The sequence below is a fragment of the Uloborus diversus genome, unplaced genomic scaffold, assembly GCF_026930045.1.
Source record: "Uloborus diversus isolate 005 unplaced genomic scaffold, Udiv.v.3.1 scaffold_11, whole genome shotgun sequence".
NCBI lineage: Eukaryota > Metazoa > Arthropoda > Arachnida > Araneae > Uloboridae > Uloborus > Uloborus diversus.
This window is the reverse complement of record NW_026557765.1, coordinates 5514479-5536992: the sequence shown is the minus strand read 5'-3', so window position 1 is coordinate 5536992 and position 22514 is coordinate 5514479. Positions and strand designations below refer to the sequence as shown.

Below are 22514 nucleotides of genomic sequence, written 5' to 3'. Positions count from 1 at the left end.
ATCAACAGTTAAAATGCCCCGTTACTAGGTTTCAAAATCAATTCCTTTCAACACAATATATCACTTCCAGAGAGTAATCCTAAGAGTCCTCTAGAGTAGACCGGAAGGTATGTACAGGCATTTTTGTGCATCTTGATTTTGCTTCCCGCGCAAGTCGTGTTTGATTCAGCAAAAAGATTGCAATTATGCATTGTATGAAATTCGACATGTATGCAGTGGTAACATTTCCCCCCCAATAAAGAGAATCTTTGATAATGATTGTTTAACAAAACATCAAGCTGTTTCCACGCCCACCGCTATTTTCAATACAAGAACAAGGGATTTTTAAAGGGTACAAATGACTTTTGAGTGCCGCACAGAGATGAAGTATACTCTAGAATGCTAGAATCACTACAGACTAAATTGTGTGATATAATTTTTAAAATATTGTTTTTGGGTTTTCTTTGAGTGTTACAGACAATGAATTTGTTACAGCTTTTACTCCCACCTACTGATTCAGGAATTTTCAAATGGACAGGGGGGAATATAATTCTGTTTGTAATTTCTTTTCTTTTATTTAACTATGAAATGCATTCTTGTAAAAAAATATTACCTTGATTGAAAGAAAATGAATTAAATTAAAGAATATTCCAAAAAGTACTGTTCAAGAGATTGAAATGAATAGTCTGTAGGTGGGAACCTGGTGACCAGCCACTTGGACTGTATTCAAATGTGTCAACGTTCAGTCATACAATATGGCGTCAGCTTTTTGTTCCCCTACTTGAAATCTAACATGAAAATCCGTAACCCTTTCAATGCTTGCGATACATCTACTCAAGAGAAGTCTGTTTTCAAACCTATAAATGTAATGCAATTTTGGAACAATAATTGTCTTCTTATTGACTCACTGGCATTACTTTTCAGACAGACTATAAACTTTCCCATCTTGTGACATTTTAAATTTCCAACATCCAAATGATCAATCATGAGAGACAACATTTTTGTACCATAGGGCAAGACAAACGTAAGCCCAAAAATTAAGATCTCCAGATTGTTACTGCATTTTGTATGGCATCATATTCCACATTGAGCCTTATGTTATTCTGTTAAAAAAGGCCTGTATAATTATCCCTCAATATTATTAGAGCAACCTTGATATGCACCAAACAAACGTTTTCCCGCTCTCCAGCAAAAGAGCGGTAATGTGACTTATGTTCGTCTGATTTTGAGGACAAACGATCAAAATAAATCTACAGACTCACCTGCGCCAAAGGCAAAGAAGAGGCTCTCCCCCGGGTGCCGCCCCAGCAGCCTGGCCACCCTCTCCCCCATTCGGCGGTTGCGGTTAAGGATGAGCTCCCTCCTCAGGTACCTGTCCAAGTTCCTCGCCAAGGCGGCCTCCTCCTTGGGCGCTGGTGGCAGCGGGGGCACGGAGTCGGCCCCCAAGAAGGCGGCGCTCCCGCTCAGCATGTCTCCGCAGTTGTAGTGCCGGATCAGGTCGTCTGTCGTGTAGGGCGCAGGGGGATGCGGCTGCTGCTGCAGCTCCGCCTCGCGCCGCAGCTCCTCGTGCTGCAGCAGAGTGTGGTTCAGAGCGAACAGGACCTGGAGAATAGAAATGAATAGCGTCATTAGCGAAGACAAAATGATTATAAAGCTGACTAGAGTGTAGTAGGGTGTTTCAAAATTACATGTGAAAAAAAAAGTTTCTTCTAGATAACAGGTCACCGTCAATATTTTTAGACTTGCAGATAGTAATATACTTTAACAATTTTAGCTTCCTATTTACACTGAAAGAAGGTGCTCAACCTCCTCCCCCAAACTTCATACGTATGGGGAGAGGCAGGGGCGGCAAATAGGGGGAGCGAGAGGGGGCGGTTGCACCCCCAAATTTTTCACTAAGAATAATAAAAAAAATGGCTAAATTCAATTTAGATAACTTAGAAAATTATTTGCTTGCATTTTAAGAACAGAAAAAACAGATGGAGAATAATTGTTATCCTTAACTAAAGAAGTAATCTCTTCATATGGGTTAAATATTTCAAAATTGTGTACTCTGTGCTATGATGGTGAATCTTCTATGAGATGCCAGTACAGTGTTTAGACTGCGCAATTGTTACGCGTAAACTCCATGTCATTTTACATAAAATTTTATGCTCGTATTATGACTTAATGTTAAGCTAATAAGTGTTCATTGATTCCTTGTACTAGAAACATATTTTAGGCACTCGATTTAGCAACATTATATGCTTTCTTAGAAACTCTTTGTAAAGATATGCTCTTTATGAAAAACATCCCACATCAAAAAATACTTTCACATCAACAAATATATCATGAGGCTCTTTACTTGACAATCTCTGAGTGACACACGATGGTATTCAAAAGTTATATCTATAAAAACCCCGTGGAAGAATTACTGGAAAGTGACTTTTTCAATCATAGAAAATCTGATGTCATTTTAATATGTATGACTTTGTTTGAATTTTTGTTTACTTTATTTATACTGCGGAGCGTTTTTTGAAAAATGCCACACTCTATCATAAAAATTTCAATCCGCTAACCTTAATTCTTGGATTGATAATTGATTTCACACTAATGCATGCTTGAGCCCTTGAACAAAGTGTAAAACTTTGTGACAGAACTTTCCATAACAATTTTTAATGTATGCCAATGTAGAAGATGTAACAAAATCACATGAAGTTCTAGTCAAAATATTAAATCACTATTTTGAATAAAATGATCAATTCAGTTTCTCAAGAAATTGAGACAGGATTTGATGAGATATATTTATTATTGATCTGTCCAATATTATGTAGATCGGTTATATAAAGCGAAAAAGAAAATATTACACTTATAAATAAAATGTATAGCACGAAGGAAGAGGAATTGTTTTGTGAATTGCGACTATACTTTTTAATGACGCTAAATGAATACTAGCCCAATTTAAAATGTTTTCTTGGTTACTTTAAAGAGCGGAATTTGAAAGAAATGTGTTTTTTAATATAACTTTCTTGTTTCATTGTTTTTTGACTATTACAATCAGGTCAGTCATTTTATAGTAGATAACTTTTGTGTCTCAACTTCAATATTGATTTATTGTTCTTAACATTAAAACCATTTTATTATCACTTCCTGTTAACCAATATGTATTTTATACCGTACTGAGGAAATTCATGCTCAAAAAACTCGACCCCCCAAACGAAATGCTTAAATGCCGCCCCTGGGGAGAGGGATTAAAAAAACACATTGAACTGAAAAAATAATGCTACTTATTATAATATACACGAATAATATGCATACACATTGCAATAAAATAATTATTTACGAAAAAACAACTGGGGAAATCACATGTTTCTAAATTTGCAACATTTTTTATGCTACGGCTAATGCTAAATTGAGGGGACCATTGAGCACACTCTTAAAATTTGAGCAAGAAGCTAAAACTGTAACAGCATAATACTATTAGTAAGTCTAAAAATATAGGGGGGTCCTGGACTCAAGCTAAAAATAAGTTTTTTTGAAGTACTCTAGAGAATAGGCAGATGAACAGGATGCGGAAACAAATCACTTATTTTTCAATAAGTAGGATCAAAGAGGATGAACAAACAATCATTTTTTTGCTGATTCTGCCTCTTGCTGATCTTACCATTTACAAAACGAAGTGTTCTGTTTCCATTTCAGTTCATCTACCATGTTTTCGTGGCACAGCGATAGCAATATTTGAACTTTTACCATCAAAAATAAGTGTAACTACCTGACCAGTGATGAGATCCAAAGGCGAATATCTGGCTTATTGGTGAAATGGACGGATCTATTAGTTTGCTGGGATGACAGGTTAAGCTTCTTCCTTTTTACAACTCCAAATGAAATGAAATACATTTTTTTGTTATTTCCATAGAAACACTTTTTGTTTCTACTCACTTTCCACTATGAAATGCATAAATAAATAAAGTCTTAATGACACTACTACCACACGTGTGCCAAAACCACATCGCTAGTTTCCTTCTCAACTGCTATACTTGAGGCAAACCAAACCTAGCAGTTTTTGTGAAAACTACGCATACCCAAATCACAGCGTCCCACGCTGCCAGGTTAGGTTTGCCTGAACAAGATTCGTTAAAATCGCATCATCCTAACCTGGCCGCAAGCCAATTTCCGCAGATAATGTGGCTTGACAGTAACGACGATTATTCTGCAAATAATTAAGTTGCCATCTCGATTCTGTAAATACACAACGAGCACGGTCTCTTAAACCTGTGTGACAGAAAGTCCTATGTATGATTGATCTCAAAGCCGTTTACCACGGATGCAGAGGACAAAAGGAACTTTCCTTAACTTACAAATGATAGCAATGAAAATGGCTAGTGGGCGTTAAATCAGTTACTGTAGATTTGCGCTAGGGGTGATGATAGGGGAAAGCTAAGTATCAAAATATTTTTTTTAACGATCGAGAGATATGTATTCTTGGCTGATGACGAGCATTCGGCAGATAGTTGAGTAGCCAGTCCGACCCACCGATTACGTGCGAAAAACGTACTCCTCATCCTCAGCTCTATGGGACAGAAAGTTCTATGTTTAGTCTATAAGCAGTTCATTACGGGTGCAAAAAACTGGGAAATCCCTTCAACCTCTTCTCCGTACTATGGAGGTAAATATGACAGGTGGTCCCGTCTTTTAATGCTTAAATAAGTTATTATCGATCAGGGCGGTAATGGTCAATTAGGTCCCTCTTTGCAAAATGGCTGTTGATCTTACTGTGTTATAGTAACCACTAATACTGAATTAGATTTTCAAGTTTGTATGCTTTAATTTAGAAGCAATTGTGAACACAGGTATTTATAAAGAAAATAAAAGCTTTTAAGAACGCTTTTCAGCTGATGATTTGACTTAAATCCATGCTAGAGAACTTAATTCAAGTCTTAACTGTGTGGTTTCAAATATCCAACATTCACAAATCTATTACTGCAAAGTTCAGCCTTGAAATTGGATTGCTCATTAACAAAATTAACTTCAAAACCACTAATTTTTTCAAAGTTTTTCCAAGAATTAAAACGCTTGATCGGCCGGCATTATAAGAGAGAAAAGTTAAAAAATAGTCTAAAAAAGCATTAAGTTGTAAAAGAAAATACTCAAATGTCAGTACATCTAAAAATTTGCATGCAATCTCGCCTTGAAACTCTGAAATGCGTGTCTGCAATGTTTTGAAAATTTGTACTGTTCGTAAAGTTGTTTATATTTTTATTACAAACATTTTGATGATGAAAATGAAGAGTTACTTATCTAAGGAATTAATTCGTCATTTTTTAAGCATCACTTCTTTTTGTGGTTTCCAAGAATTGCTTCAACACTATGACTGGCATTGACAATGGTAAAACGTACTTAAGTAAATTCATTGAGGTATCTCTAACTTATAGTATGTCTAACCTTAATTTACTTTAGCTTAGCTTCTCAAATGCGGGTCATTTTTAAACCGATCAATAATCATTTTAAATGTAACCAAAAGTGTACCGGATAAAAATTTTGCAGAAGAGTGAAGGAAAAATTCCCGCTTTCGAATTCTTCCGACATAAATTCCTAAGTCAATTTTCAAAAGAAATTTCCCGGCCAAAATCTATTTACTCTCCCTTACTACTTGAAAACACTTAAAAAATTTCCAGCATTGGGCAAGTCCTGCACAGACAGGCGGAAAGAGCAAATCTATAATTCAATAAATTCTGACGCCGACGGTGCTTAAAACGAGGACCATAAATTTTCATTGGATCTTCTTTTTTCTTACGAACGGCAGGTGGTTGGACGGGTCATACAATTTAACGAGGACGGAAGCCTATAGAACGCAGTCAACATTTAAGGTAACAACGGGGGAAGTATTTGACGTATGAGCTATGCAGAATGTAAGAATTCATTTTTGGTTTCTATGCTTTTATTAGTCAACTTTTCGTAGCCAAGAAAAGTGTCAAAAGTGATAAAGGGCTATGCAGTGTAGGACATTAAATAAATCTATTGACAAACTGCTCCTAGGTTTTTGTTTCGCCATTTTTGGGAATGTCGTGGCTGAAAAAGATGCACATGCTGTTTATGGCAAAGAGGGCTGCTGAAATTTTAAAGCAATAAATCATTTTGAAGAGAGCTTGTGTAGCAAAATGTGTTTCTATTGCTAAGAAGTTTTGAAACTGCTAAGAAGTTTTGAAATGATTGACTTCTAAATTAAGAAAAGTATAAATATTTCATTCAAAATGTGCATTCGGATGCCTTACAGAATAATTAAAATGAATATTTTCTGGTTATTGGATTGAAATATTTTGCTGTTTGAACTTTCCCACTTTGATTACGCAAGGCATCCACAATCAAATGGGGTCATTTCTGAAATTTTAAAAGTTTTTATTTTCTGAAAGAGCATGCTTAAAAACATAGGAACTGACCACTTTTTAAATGATTCGACTAAGTTTAATAAGTTTGCACTTAAGTAAACGCTTTTATTGTTTACGCTTCTGCCGATGACATAAGAAATGATGAAATGCTATTCACTGATGCCATTCGCAGATCACAAAATTTAATTCGCTTCTTGACTCACATGTGTCGGCAACGATATGATTGAAAGCAAGCGTAGAGCGCAATATTTAATTCGCTTCTTGATTATCATAACGTGGAAACGCGATAGACAGATGCGCCAATGTACACCATTTGTGATGTCATAAAGACCACGTTTTACTTTCAAAATCGGACATTTGAAAATATTAATTAAAAATTAATTGTTGGGAAAAGGAAAGTTTTTTCTCGCTTTACGTTTTTTTTTTTTTTTTTTTTTTGCTTGTTCTATCAATATCAGTGACTAAGACTTTTGACTGAAGGAAACAACCCCATTGCCACAGTCAAAGATTCAAAATGTTATCTTTAAAATGAGGCTTGACACACTAATACGAGGGCAAATCAAAAAGTCTTAGCTCTTATTTTTTTAAGCCAAAATAAGGCTGGGAATACAAAACGTATATGTACATTCCCAGCAGTGATAGTTCCCTTAACCGTACCAGCCGTGTCTGCTTTTTGCTCAGAAGAGCGGAGCTGCTATCAGTCATTTAAGATGTCGGTCTGTCTTCAGACGTCCACAGCTTATGAGCAGCGACGCGTTATTCGTTTTCTATGGAGCAAAAGAGACAAAGGCCCCTTGTATCTCTCCAAGTGAGTCTCCAAGAGAGACACATTTCCCCGTGCGTGGGGAGCATTTCCCTGCGAATTGTTATTCGCGATTGTCCCTTGCTCCATAGAAAACAAATAACATTTTGCTGCTCATAAACTGTAGACGTTTGAAGAACGGCCGTCATCTTAAATAACTGATGGCAGCTCCGCTCTTCCGAGCAAAAAGCAGATACTGCTGGTACGGTTAAAGGAACTGTCACTGCTAGGAATGTACATATTCGTTCTGTATTCCCAGCCATAAAAAAATAAGCGCTAAGAATTTTTGATTTGCCCTCGTATTAATTAAGTTTGAAACTTTGACCTACAGTTTGAAATTTCCGTGGAATGACCAGCACTTTATATTTGAGTTTTCCTGCTAGAGTTATTTTTTAACAGATATTTTAACAAAGAATCTTTTCAATAGAGCCACTTAAGGAAAAAATATATATATTTTTTTCCACAGCTTACGGCTTGATCGATCTTTCAATCATAGATATCCTCTCCAGAGCCAATCATTTAACGGGTATTTTAGGAAATAGTCATGACTTTAGATCCACTGATATCTGAGTTAAATACTATCCCTTTTTCCCAGAGACATTTTAATTCAGCTTTCAGCTATGAATATTCATTCCAAAACTATTTAGGAACTGCCATTTTAGCAGAGTTATTCTATCTACAGGCGTTGGTATTTTATTCCGCACAACTTCTGATATTTTAGTTAAAACCATTTTCTGTTTCGTATGCTCCGATTAATCTTTTAGCTATTAATCTACTCTCCAAAAGCAATGTATTAACTAACAATGTACCTAAAAGGCTAATCATTTAGAACCACTGATATTTCGTTAATGCATTTTCCTCTTCCAGAGACATTAAAATTAAGCTTTCAGCTATGGATCTTTCTAGCGTAACGAACCTTACTGAAATTTTAGCAAAAATTTTCTTTCTAGAGTTACTGGTTTTCTCCTTCTCTACACTTACTGATATTTCACTTAAAGATCTTTTTCTTTTCATTCGAAACCTTTTACATAACTGATTTTTCTGTTAAAAATCATCTATGATACATATTTCAGATAGTACTAGACTAAACTATAAATGAAAAATCCTGTCTTTAGTACTAGAGAGCATCTGCTGCAGCAAAAATCATAATTTCTTTTTCCATATCCCAATTATAAATTTATATAAAAACCGTTTGCCGTAAATTATCTTTATGTTTTGTACTAAACTGCAGATGAGTACGGACGTAAAACTGGAACTTGGAAGTGCCTTATAAACGACTATTATAAATTCAACTAATGTAAATTAGCAAACAGATGGTCATTTAATACAAAAGCAGTTTTAGCTGTTAGTAAGATATAACCGTGATCTGAATCAGAAATACAAAAAAGGAAAAAAGTATAAGCGTGTTGAAAGAACCATACCATTCCGGTACTTCCGGTATAACCTTTTTTTCTGTATTGATCAAACAGCTGTTACGAAATATTAATATTAATTAATGCTTGGTAAAATACAAGGCTGCGGAGTATGCGGGAAAACAATCGACTACGGGACTTTCAGAGCCTTCGACTCCGACACATTTTCCCCAAAATCAGTGAGACTCCGACTCCGAAAACACTGGCAGAGTGGCTAACACTGAGGAAAAATACCCGAATTCGACTCTTAGAATTTTAAGTCTTCGACTCTTGACTCCGACTCCTTTACTCCAAAACCAGTTCAACACCGACTTTTCAACTCCCAGAGGTGCTCACATCCTAAGAGCAAAGGCGCACCCCGCCAAATCTCGTCACCCCCCGAAAGCAAGAACCCCCCAAAGGTGAAAAATGCCCCTCAAAACATCGCCCCCTAAAAATTTCAATGGCGCAGTCTGTGCCATGAATCCCCTAGCTGGGTACCCCCGCAGACTCCGCAACCCTGGTAAAATGTACTCACAGAAACAAAGTTCGTTCGATAGTATTGGTGGTAAATAATGAATAAAAAAATGTGTTTTCTGGTATTGAGACGAATTAAATACTTTTAAACAATGCTTCATACACTTCGAAAACCTCTTACAAATTGAATAGAAGGAACACTCTTTGCAACTCAAGAATCGCCACAAAAACCATTTTTGAAAGATAATCTTACAAACATGAAAACCCTACTCGCAAACAAATAGCCAAAAGCGCTAACCCTTCTGCGTAGAAGCACTTGCTATTGGGAGGGTTGTGATTTTTGAGAAGACTCATTCAGGAAATATTCTAAACGTTTCCTGAAACCATAAAAGGGCCGAGATTGGTTTACTTGGAATGCAAAGTGTACGTCATAAATAGAACGTGTGCGTGGATTTGAAGTATTGAAATACTGATACGAGGTTGGTTTAGATGTTTTAAATCAGCACGATAAAATGGCTTTATGGAACACATGCAAAGAGTTATTCAGTTTTGCATGCTATCAAGTGAAATACTTCGGAATTTCAATTTATTTTTCGGAAATGGTGAAACGTAATTGTTATATAGAAAATGAAATAACGTCTTTTAAGTTTACATTTCCTTGAATAGGTAGGAGTAGGATGTTAAGTGTAGTTCAAAGAATCCGATTTATGCAAACAGTGAATATGTTTTCATATTTATGGAATAGAGTCTTTCCTTTAGTGAAAGATAAAGTTTATTATACCCGTTCGGTAGTTAGTTTTTTTATTTAGATTTCATAGAATGCAAACATAACAGAACTTACAACAATCGTTTTAAAATGTTTTGGCTACAGATAAAGTAATAAATTTCAAGGACCCCGGTGTTTCGAAAAAATTCTACGAGAGTCATTAAAAAGGAAGAAATCCAAATAAGAAAGCAACTGGATTTTATTTTCTCTCCTTTTTTTTTTTTTTTGAAGCGTCAAGGAACTAAAAAATGTTTAATACACTATCAAATGAATGCAAAATTCTAAGCAATATACTTATTTAGTTTATCTCATTAATGTTCTTGTTTGTTTATCTAATGCAGAGACAAAAGACAGCTCTTTGATATTACTATTTTTTTATCCCCTAAGCCACGTTTATTACTGTTTTATGTGGTTCGTTACAATTGCCTAACTATAAACAACTGTTGATTCGTAGCCACTCTTTTGCAAGAGCTATTATATCGTCGGATTTTAAGAGTGCTTCAAGCCTTAATGAATAAGTAAAACAGTTTCCAAAGATTTTTAGAGTATAGACCTTTACTTTTAGAGCTGGCATACAGAATTTCATTCAAAAGGATTCTTGCCTGTTGCGGAGTGGTGGGCAATAAAGAAGCCGATAAGGCTAAAAAAAAAAGCTAAGAAGGACTCTTTGATAGAACAATGCATGAACCATCCGCTACCCTCCCATACGACTAAATTGTTTGTTAACCAGACTCCCAGGAAAATTCTCAAATAAAATATGCTACGTGCTTTTAACAAATAATGAAAGACTGTGGGGGAATACAGAATGAGCCACAGTTATCTAAGAAAGACGGCAGTGGCACTCTTTACAGGTGTTACTGGACCGTGGTGGCCTGATCAGTAAGACATCGGATTTGTGACCAGAGGGTCCTTGGTTCGATCCTAGTCGGTCAAAGGTCCACCGTCTTCATTAAGGGTGACTGGGTGACGTTAAATATGCTCGTGGTGACAAAGTCCTACAAGTGAAACGATAACTCTGGTGGTGCTAGGCTAGTCTGGTGGTGCAGTTATTCGACTTCTGGTCTGGTTCTAAATTATTGAACTGTCCGTAGATGGTGCTGCCATCTATCGTGCTGTCTGAGCCAAATCGGACATCCACCGAGAAATAGGCGCTCAATTAAATGGAAGACTTAAAATCGAGTAGCATTGCTACTCGGGCTCGGGTTCCCGAGTGGCATAAGTAACAACAACAACAACAGATGTAAGCAATAAATAAATACCTTTGTGCCGAGAAATAACAGGAAATATCCAACGTTGTTTAGCACAAATAAACAGATTTCAGAATACACGTGTTTCGAGGTTTCAAGGAACCCCCTTTTCAATTCAAAGGTGTGAGCTTCTAGATGTAAAGACACCCAGTATAAGGGACTGGATATGACTGTTTGCGAGACCATCTCTATGAAATCACAATGTTGGATTTCCCAGATTCTTTTTTATGTGACTCTCATCAGTGATTGATCTTTGAAAGATTAAATAATAGTATTGTGCTATCTAAGTATGAGGATATTAAAAAAAAAAATATTAGAGATTTCTTGAACTAATGGCTCTTAGGCGCTAATGTTCGGAATTTGTTCGATACATATTTAAAGATATGAACTTTATGAAAGAAACAAAATCTCGTTTAACAAATTACACAATTTACACAAGCATGAAAATTAACTTTCAAATTCGTTTAACTTACAAACTTAATTTCCTTCTGATACTTCAGCAGTTATTCATCTGAACCCTTTTCTCTACACCTTAAAACTGCACGATACTATAACGGAGAAACTTCGAAGTTACAGGAGTTTGTCTTACGATGAAGTTCTTCTTAAATCCTTCAGTTAAGAAATCTAAAGTGCCTTTAGAGCAAACTTCCAGAGTTCCATATCCGAATTCCATTTGCTTAACATTCCGTGAAGTTGATAACACCTCCACGAAGGGTGCACTCCAGACTATTTCCACTACTTGAACTTTTAGAGCTGCACTTTTGACTTAGTCATAAATTTAACGCATGGCGCCTCCTTTACAGCAGATGGACGGGTCTGGATTTAATGACCCAAGACCTGCAATTTTGTTGAAACTGGACTTAGCACAAGGATCTTTTGAGTTTTGGAAAGATGGAGTTACACTTAAGTTTAAAAGAAAAACTCTTATTAGGGCACACGTTCATGATGCATGAAAGGTCTTAGTTATTGCTTGGTGTGTGCTTGAGATTTTTACAGCCGACTATTAAAAGTTTTAATTGTAGTCTAGACTCTCTAAGCTAAATTGGGATTTACAACTTAGTTATAGAAGCCCATTAAAGCAAAATCATACTGTTACAAATTTTGTAAGTAGACGTTTAAATATTTTTATGTATTAATTTTTTTGTAATTTTATTGTAATCTTCGAATTTTGCGCCTCTTCATTTTCAAGTATTTCTCATTTTCTGTGGTGCTTGCTTATCTAGCCAGTCAACACTGATCTCTATAGCGCAGTACTAAGCACAAAAGTGGCTACCTGCAGTTGAACTGAAAACGAAAAACTGCTATTAAAAGTTTTGCACTTTCGTATACTTGATTTAGATGAAACCGATTTAGAACTATGATTTCCATTCGCAATTGAGCATAAAACATTGTATTTAGGTAAAATATGATGCAAAAAACCATCTGGTTATAAGAATTCAATTTTGATAAGAAGTGTAGGGCAAAAAACGTAACTTTTGTAAGAAACGTAGGACACTCGTGATGCCGTATCATAACGTAGAAACGCCCCTTTAAACCTCACAGGCTTCAAAATACTTTTAAATATTCTGAAGAATTCTATAATATGGAAAAAGCATTGTTTAATAATCCTAAGAACGTTTTAAGACTTCTCAAACAAATTGTATACTGAGGGTAGGCACTGATGTTCTTGTATAAGGAGCCTCCCAGAACTAACTTTAAATGTAAAATAAACACTATCAAAGAACTTTTTGCGGATGCTCGCGACGGATGTATTGATGCGTATAAGGTAATACCAAAGACAGACTCAAACAAAGTGCTAAATTTATTTTCTCGAAGCTGTATAAAAGGTTAAGAGCTTCAATTATTTAAAAAAATCTCAATGTAACGCATGTTATTTTTTTATGCTTCATATTTTGTTGATTTTGTATTTTGCAGCAAGTGATTTCATACGTAATTTTGAATGTCGTCGCGAAACCTATTGGCTTTAAGAGGGCGTTGGAGGAAGTATTTTCTGTTTATTATTTAGTTACACTTGAAAATAGATTTCCATGCATGCACATTTATCTTCTTAAATTTAATATCATCTCCAATCAATACCAATAAAACTGCAGACACGTGCTTTGGGGCCTTAAGCAACCCCTTTTTCAATTGAAAATAAGTAAGCTGATGGATTTGAAAAGAAAAAAAAAAGAGAGAAAAAATAACCAGCCACAAAAGTTCGTAAGCTCATATCTTTCCATTGAAGAAAGGTTTCTTTGGAACAAACTACTTGTGGGTAATTTTTATAACTGTTCATTTATTTTAATACCCCCCCCCCCCTCTTTGGTTTAATGTCCCAAACCTTTTCCGTAAAAGTAAACAGCATAATTATTATCCTTTTATTTTATTATTACCCCTTATTATTATACCTTTACTTAAGTTTCGTACACATAAGCACGTTAATAAATATTAGCTTTGCGTTAAGCGTGTTCTATCGACTTTCAAACATGCTATCACTGCACCACCCCCGGTATAGAAAACCTTTATTCGAAACTGCGAAAAATCATCGCATCCCTATAATTCCTGCTTATCACAGACATCGAACATTGAGCATTTTCCCACAGGCTCAACAGGCACGAAATAGTTTCAGAAATAAAATAAAACTGACCCGGAAAAAACACCAACTGGGAATGCCACATTCAATCAACGTCGCCCGATATCGAACTTACGGAATGGTGATCACAAATATCGAGGAATATAAGAGGAATATTGGAGCTGTATGAACCGAAAATTCTTGAAAGTGAGCTCATCGATTCCGGCACTTGCCCATAATCGATATTTTATTTCGGTCACGATCGAACGGCAGGAGAAAACGGAGGGGTGAGGGGGTGGTGGATGTTAATGCGTGATCCGCGGGAATTTATAAATTTTGAAGAGAATCGATCACTCATCCTACTCTACCCTCGGAGGATAATAAATGGAATCGAATGTCTAGAATGTGTGGAAACCTTTCGAATAGGAAACAGGTGGGAAAATTTTGTTTAAAATCTCTAAGCTGAAGTAAATTTCGAGGACGGGTTTCAAATAAATGAATTTAAAGGGGGGAAAAGATGGAGCGTATTTATTTATTTATTTTTTTAAGTTAAGGAAAAAATCTGCTGTGGAAATTGTTTTGATGCTTTCTGAACAAAATGAAAGATTTAATTTTTTCAAGATAACCAAATTTCTTCCTACTTAAAGAAATATTTGAATGAGTCTGCCTTGTAGTTTCTGTAAAAATAGTGAACCGTATTTGCGATAAGTAAAATGAGAATAAATACTAATTTTAAACCTAATGATAATAGTTAAACTACAAGTTGAAGAATTAAAACGGTAAAACGAACTTTTTAAAAAATATATCGATAATGGCAACTAAATAAATAGCATTAGAATCATAAACTACCAACTACAGCAATAAAACATAATATTTAACGAAATATAGCTACAATATTGATGGTTATAATTTTTTCATAGACAATAATATTTTTTATGAGTAATAATCCTCATATAGATAATAGCGAATTCACTTATCGAGTAACTCTGACGTCATCAACAATGAAACTCGCGCCACAGCATGATAATTTGATAATATTTTTTGGTAATGTTTGACATGCAGGGAAATGCTTTATTTTGACAAGGCTGAACTGGATCCAGTAACTTAACTGTTTTACAGCTAATACTGTCATTTAAAGATAATGAAGAAACGAAAAGGTGGTCAACAATGAAGGCTACCTACTGGAATTTAGGATTCGCAACTCCAGCGCTCGAATACGCTACCTTGCGGTGATTTACAAAACTGTCGAAGAAACTAAAACATTGCCACGTTGCGTTCCACGTGTGTCTGTTGACGTAAACACAGGCAGTTTGTTCTGAGTATTTATTAACGCGATCGATGTGTCTTAGTTTGCTTTCAGCTACCGAAATTAATTCGTCCCTTAGTAGTATTCTCGAGCTTCTCAAAATAATGTTAGTTTTCCTTATTTCCTTAATAATTGGTGAAAGCGAAAATACTGGATTAACAAACTTGGATAACGTTATACAAGGTAAAAAATTTTATTGTTTTGTATGAATTTGTAAGAATATGGGGGGTTTTTTTAATCTTAAATTAATTAAAACTTACCATATTTTACAGCAGCATTTAGTTGGAATGGACAGTATGCAAAATATTTTCTTGAATATATTATCGTAGAACAAAATGAATAACCGAAAAAGAATTTACTTTATTCCTTTTATTCTCAGCTGAAAGGTTTCGCCAAATTTGTTTAGGGTTATAGTTTTAGTATAGTGCGAGCAAAGTAGCCTTGGCGAGATTTCGCGTTTTTAGTTAAACCATTTTTAATTTTTATCATGAGTGGAATAAAATGGTAGTAAGATTACAGAATTCGATAAGTGAAAGGAAATAATGGTCAATCAACTGAAAAGAAAACTACCACCATATATCCGTGAGAATATTGTTGATGATTTGCATAACATGACACAATTAAATCGTAACTCAGAAATTAGAAAAAGCGAAACAGAAAATTTTTAAATGAACCGATTTGGGAATTCGAGAGAAATAACTCAGTTACAAATGGAAAACAATAAGCGCTAGCCAAGCAAGGCAAAAAAGTATCATCTTCTTTTGGTAATAATTTGTAATGTCATATTAAATTTTCTAGCATTAATTGTTATTCTTGTCAGGCCACGATTATTATTTAGTTTTATCAAGAATTGATAAATATCGAATTCAACATCGTGAAAATGGCTGCTTAGAACTACGAACTACGTAATTTGCATTAATGTTTGACGTTTAGTAATGCTTCTTGAATTCTAATCTCTTTCTACGTGGGCCAAAATATCCTCAGGACTTAAAATATTGATTTACAAAGGATAAAACAAAAAATCATACATACGAACAAAAATCACAACACTTTTAGCATTTTCTTCGTTACCACGTGCGTTTGTTTTAGTTTTTTCGTCCGCCATTAGACAGTGACTGCAGTGCCCCCTATAGTTCGTTGGAGTTGCGAATTAATGAAAAGATATAAAAAGAAGACACCTCTACAGCTAATATTAATAAGGTCGGCTCAGTAAAACAACGAATGAAATATTATGACGAATGACGCCATGAACCTCGTAAATAATCAATGACGATATTCAGATTAAAGACTGACCACGACTGCTTAGCAGAACTTCTTTAATCTTTAATAATAATAAAGCTGAAAGTCTGTCCGGATCTCTGTGACGCGCATTGCGCCTAGACCGTTTGGCCGATTTTCATGAAATTTGGCATAAAGTTAGTTTGTAGCATGGGGGTGTGCACCTTAAAGCGATTTTTCAAAAATTCGATTTTGTTCTTTTTCTATACCAATTTTAAGAAAAATTTTCCGAGCAAATTATCACAACGTGGAATAGTAAATTACGAACTCATCATAATTTGGTACCGTAACATGGGCGAGCCATTTACCATAGCCAATTGGCGAGAAATTCATCATCCATTATTTGTTAATATACAGACAAACCAAATGACCTTTTAATATTTCTACTACGGGCAAAGCCGTGCGGGTGCCACTAGTAGTACATAAAATAGGTATACATTCTCAAATATTTGACAAATCTGCAAAGTTAACGCCACAAATGCTAAACAGCTTCTTAAGGTCCCAAGTTTAGAACCTGATTCTTAGAGACTTGGTGAAATACCTAAAATATATTTCACTGCAAGAACTCTAATGAAAATTGATTGAAGTTTCCTTTCTTGTTTGTTCGTTCATTATGTTCATCTTGTTTCTTTGTTTATTGAGCTGTCAGATCTCCATGAGTTGGCTTTCGATTGGCCATATGTAATAAAAATGTTTTATGACGAAAATTCAAATACTGTAATGCGAGTATATATTATGGCTATAGTATAACATTATTCCACTTATTAACATGATGGCAATCAACTCGAAAAAATTAAACAAAACCAAATTTTTCCTAACAGTTACTATAGTAATTAACTTGAATTTTTTAATAAGTTTCCACTCGTGAATAACAATTTCAAGAGCAATAATAGTGCCACTGGTAAATAGGAAAAAGTTATATATATATATATATATATATATATATATATATATATATATATATATATATATATATATATATATATATATATATATATATATATATATATATATACATTAACAAAAGTATGAGAAAGCAGACAACTCTTATCATTAACGTTAATAAAATAGGTGTAGTGAAATAATAAATGAAATATTTTGACAAAATTCTAACATTATGCGTTATTTCACTAACATAATGGTAATTCACTCGAAAGATGTAAATACAAACGAAGTTTCGTTATTAATTACTAAAATAAACAAAAAAAAAAAAAAAAAAAAGAAAGAGGTCTCGAGTTTAAATAACAATTGAAAGAGCAATAATAGTGCCATTGGTGAATTGAAAACACTTTGCGCACTAATTCCCTTCGCAGCAAACTTTCGCAGTAATATCGAAACAAATAAAAAAATTAAAAATTAGACTAATTTATCATTAATGTAACTGAAATAAGTGCAGTAAAATAATAAATTCAATCATACCATAGAAGTTCAGGCACAATAATCTGGATAATGAGAAAAACAACAATATTTCACTTATTAACATGACTTATTAACAACTCGTAAAAACTGAACAAAACCAACTATTGAGTAATATTGATAATAATTTTGATTAAAAAAATAATAAAATGTTAAAATGCTACGATCAGTAATAGGAAAAGAACGGAGACGTTTTGCACACTCTAATAAATCTTCGTTCTTTCCGTATGAATCTCTGAACGTACTTCTCAGCGAAAGATTTCTGGACAAGGTTTTCTCCGCACGAGCAGTATCAGTGATAGAAAGCCATATGTACAGCATAAAGTTGAGTGCGGATGTGGATATCAAAGTGAGCAATGTGTTTCTGGTGGGATTTCATCCACGGACCTTTATGATGTAACCCAGTGTTTTATCCTCCAAGCTATGTTTTTACAACTTAAAAGAATAAATGAGGCATTCAGAATTGAAGTGGATCGTGTCCATTTTCACTTAATTCATTTTGTCTTCATTTTTAGCCATTTTTTAAATGCCGCAAATACGTGAATAATTAAAAGCATCTAAAAGCTATTGAACAAGTACTTGTACAGTAGACCCTCGTTTTACGCGGGTTTATTTTACACGGTTCCGATTATGCGTGTTTAAGATTTAACACCTTTATTTCATTCTACGCGGATGAGTTTCGGTTTTATGCGGATGCGGCAATGCAAATAGATAAAACTTTCCCCTCTTTCAAAATTCTAACTCCTACTAAAGATTGCAGATTACGCGTAATCAACTGCATTTTGGAGTGCTAATAATCGAGCTTGGGGCACTGGAGACATTTTATGCGATCGGTTCCAGAGCTCTTTCTTGAAGTAAAGTTAATAAACGCCCACAGTTCAGAACTCACTGGAAGAAGAGCTTTTAGGAGTGACAAAGGAGGCCAAAATCAACAAGGATACCGACGTCGGTGACCACAACCAGAAACATTCACATTGAAAATTTTGAGCCATTTCTAGATAATAGAAATGATTTTTCCGAATTGTTAGTGAAAGAGGATTTTATCATGGAAATAACGCAAGTGATCATGGATGCGTTAATGCTCTGCAAAGAATTACAGAGCAAAATTCTTAATGACTGCCAAAAGACTCTCATAGCCAGCTCTTCTTTATAAACAGAACACGAAATTAATTTATGTTTTCTTTATACATGTTGTGCATAAAAGTCGATATAATTACACATTAGACTTATTATACAATTAGTCATCACTAGAATGAAGTGTTTTGTTATCTACTGAACCAAATCCCTATTTTAACACTAGTATTAGGTCTCAATTTACGTGGTTTCGATTTACGCGGCATTTCCGAGGAACGTGACCCCCGCGTAAAACGAGGTTCTACTGTACATTCTAAATATTTTAGTGTCATGTTTCAGCCTTCCTTCTGCAGAAATATTAATTGCAGTTATTAGTAGAACTCGTAGAATGGGGTCGTTTCCGAAATTTTAAAAGTTTTTTTTCTGAAAGAGCATGCTTAAAAACATGACCATTTTTTAAATACTTTAAGTTTAATATTTTTGAAAAATTACTTAAATCGGTGTGCTTTTATTGTTTATGTTTCTGCCCGATGACATCACAAATGATGAAATGCCATTCAGTGTTGCCATTCACAGACCAAAATATTTAATTCGCATGTTTACTCACGTATATGGTTGATAGCAAGCGTAGAGCGCAAAATTAATTCGCTTCTTGGTTATCATAACGTGGAACCGTGGTAGAAAGATGCGCCAAATGCATCATTTGTGACTTTATCAAGACCACGCCTTGTTTGAAAAATCGAACGTTTAAAAAAATTAATTAAAAAACAACTGTTGGGAAAATAAAAATATTTTCTGGGTCTATGTATTTTTTTTTTTTTTTTTTTTTTGCTTATTCTATCAATTTCAGCGACTAAAAGTAGCACTTTTGACTGAAGGAAACAACCTCATTTAATCACATGATATTCTTTTTTTTTTTTGCATTTTTAAAGTTCTGTGATAGTTGTTTATTGTGGTGTTTTTACTAGTTAACTTATGGTTCTTAGCCGTTGTGCTGCAGCAAATTATCAGTGACTGCGTAGCTGATTTCATTAAAATTTAAGAATATAAGATACAAATAAGAAATTACTGTTGCTCAAAAATGCAAAAAATAATTTAAAATAATAATAGTTTTTAGCCTACTTTCCCAGTAAAAATTAGAGAAAGAAGAAAAAAGCGTGAAAGAAGGCTTAATACATCTTAAAAATATTCCGAAAAACAAAAAAAAAAAAAAAAAAGTGAAAAATAAATAAAATAGATAAATATTGAAAAATTAAAAATTGGAAAGTAGGGTATTGAGATGGGGAAAAATGTCTGTCGGTCTGTCTGTCGGTCTCTCTGTCTGTCGGGCTGTCTGTCTGTCGGTCTGTCTGTCTGTCCCCCCCTAATAACTTTTGAATGAATAGTCCGATTCAAACAAATTTTTTTTGTTAGAAAGATCTCGGCGAGGACATCTCATTCCCATAATTCATTTTTTGATTTGAACAATTTTTCGTTCAATTTTGAACAGTTCAAAAAAACTTAACATTAGCGCCTACGGGGAAATTCAAATCAAAAATAAATCTTGAACTTAGAAGCGAAGTGGCTTCAAACAAACTTTGTAGGGAAAAACTTTTGATAAAAAACATGTATCGAAAATATCTTTTTGATTTGAACAAGTTTTCGTTTAATTTTGAACAGTTCAAATCTCTTAACATTAGCGCCTAAGGGGAAACTGAAAGTCAATATAGATTCCGAACTTAAAGACGGATTTAATTCAAACAAACTTTGTTGGAAATAGCTCTTGACGACCTACTCCCGACTCCGACTCCGAGAATTTAGGGGCACCTGACACCGATTCTGACTCCTGTTCCCGACAATTAATCGGACTCCAACTCCCCGACTTCGACTCTGACTTCGTAACTTTGGCAAACATTTATACACGGAGGACAAATGACTGACTCCGATTCTTGGATATTCGACTCCGACTCTTTTATCCCAAAATGAGATCGACTCCGACTCCGCTGCTGTGGTTTTAACTGTGAAATAATTATTGTTGATATGATTTGTTTTTATTTTCACGCTAAAGTTTTAATTTAGGTATTTAGTTTTCGGTGAATAAACTCGAAAAATATGCGCAGATGATTTTTTTTTTGACACAGAATATTATTTCTTTAAGTTGACATTTTATTGTTTTTTTTTTATTTTGGTAAGTGCATTAATTCGTTTAAAAAATTATTTTTGACAACAGGGAAAAAGAAACGATTTTTTTTATATGATGTATTTATTTTAATGAACTTATTATTTTTTTTTCGTTTTGAAAGCTGTTAAAAAAAATTTGTAATGGAAAGAAGTATATTAGCTGCTTTGTTTAAAAGGTGCTGCTATTTTATTTGTTCGTTTTTTTGAAGAAAAGTAAGGAATGTTTTATTCCTAGAAATCAGCTTAAAATATTAAAAAAAATATGTTTGAAAAAATTTACGCTTTTAGCTATTTTTGAGAATATTGATCAGGTACTAGAAAGTAGTATGGGTATACGGGAAAGTAGGCTCGTCTAGTTCTAGACGGAACTTCTTGTTCTAATTGCTATACCGCTGCTAATCTCTTTTTTTCTTCTGCGGACAGAGGTATGCAACACTTGACAAAAACTTTCTGCAATAGACAAGTATTTGCTCAATAAATGAATACAATAAGGTATATTTATTAATTTGAGTTGTGAAACTAAGCTTTGCGAAATACAATTTCGAAGTAAAAAATATTAAACACGTGCTTATGGATAGAAAATGGATTTTTTTCTCCCTGCAAAAAACTGAAGTTTGAAAAAAAAAACGGTCACAACGAAATTGAAATTGCAGTATCTAAAGGATGTTCGACTTCTTTAATTATTAATTCCTTTGGAATTAATAAGTAAAGAAGAGCACAACTTCTTTACTTATTAATTCCTTTGAATCATAAAAAAACTTAAAAGGAAAGAAAAAATCCTTACTTATAGTGTTTTGTACTCAAGTGTATTTAAAACTAAGTAATAATAAAAATAATAATACGGTGCTTTACATTATTTAGGACATAAGTTTTGCAAATAGTCTATAAAAGCTTCAAACAACCAATTACTGAAAGTTATACATAGATTTAACGGTAGTTTAAAAATGCAACTTTTATGAATTAATGAAGAAGTTTTGAATTTTTTATTTTGGGATGGGTATATTTATTGTCTGAGAGAGATATTGATATAAAAACAGTGAAATTAAGATTTGCACAAGATAAATCCATAGAAATGATAAAAAAAAAGACAGTCTAATTAAAAAATTTGACGTGGAATTTGCCTAATTAAATCTTGAGCAGAAAAAAAAGTTGGTTTTCTAATTACAGGGAGAACAAAATATCTTACGAAAACTGAAAAAAAGCAAACATCTTTTTCACATTTACAGAGCTTAGAAAGATACTTTTTAACCGAATTCGAGGCATTTAGGTGACAAATGATGAGAAAAAAACTTTAAGGTTTTTCCTTTTATTGAGGCAGGGTTTAAACATGCATTCGTTTACGCTTTTTGATTTATGCATGGCTTTCGTGCACATTTCTTTAAAAGAATGCTGTTTTCTTTTTCTTTCTTTTTGCTGTTTTTTGATGTTGTGGAAAGAAAGAATGGATATAAATGTTAGTGACGATTACCGAGATTCAGATTAAGCTGTCTTATTTTTCTGCCGAAAATGTATTTATTTATTTATTCGCTGCTTGCGTTATTTTATTTTTTGTTTTTTAGTTTCTTATGATTCGCAATGTTTACAGTGTAAACAGTATTACAGTTTCGTATTTTTGGCTTACTTTTAGTTCGATAACGTAATACATTAAACCATCTTATACTTGCAATATATGTTTTTGATGCCTACAACTATTTTTTTAAAT

The 22514-nt window shown here is 34.1% G+C and overlaps 1 protein-coding gene across 1 annotated transcript in view; it reads right to left on the bottom strand.

The window, feature by feature from the left end:
• Window positions 1-1218: 1218 nt before the first annotated feature.
• LOC129232169 (metalloprotease TIKI1-like) overlaps window positions 1219-22514 on the bottom strand; it is a 512829-nt gene continuing 491533 nt past the window's right edge. Inside the window, exon 5 of the mRNA XM_054866409.1 lies at window positions 1219-1581. Within this exon, the coding sequence (XP_054722384.1) occupies window positions 1219-1581 (363 nt within the window). The remainder of the gene's footprint in view (window positions 1582-22514) is intronic.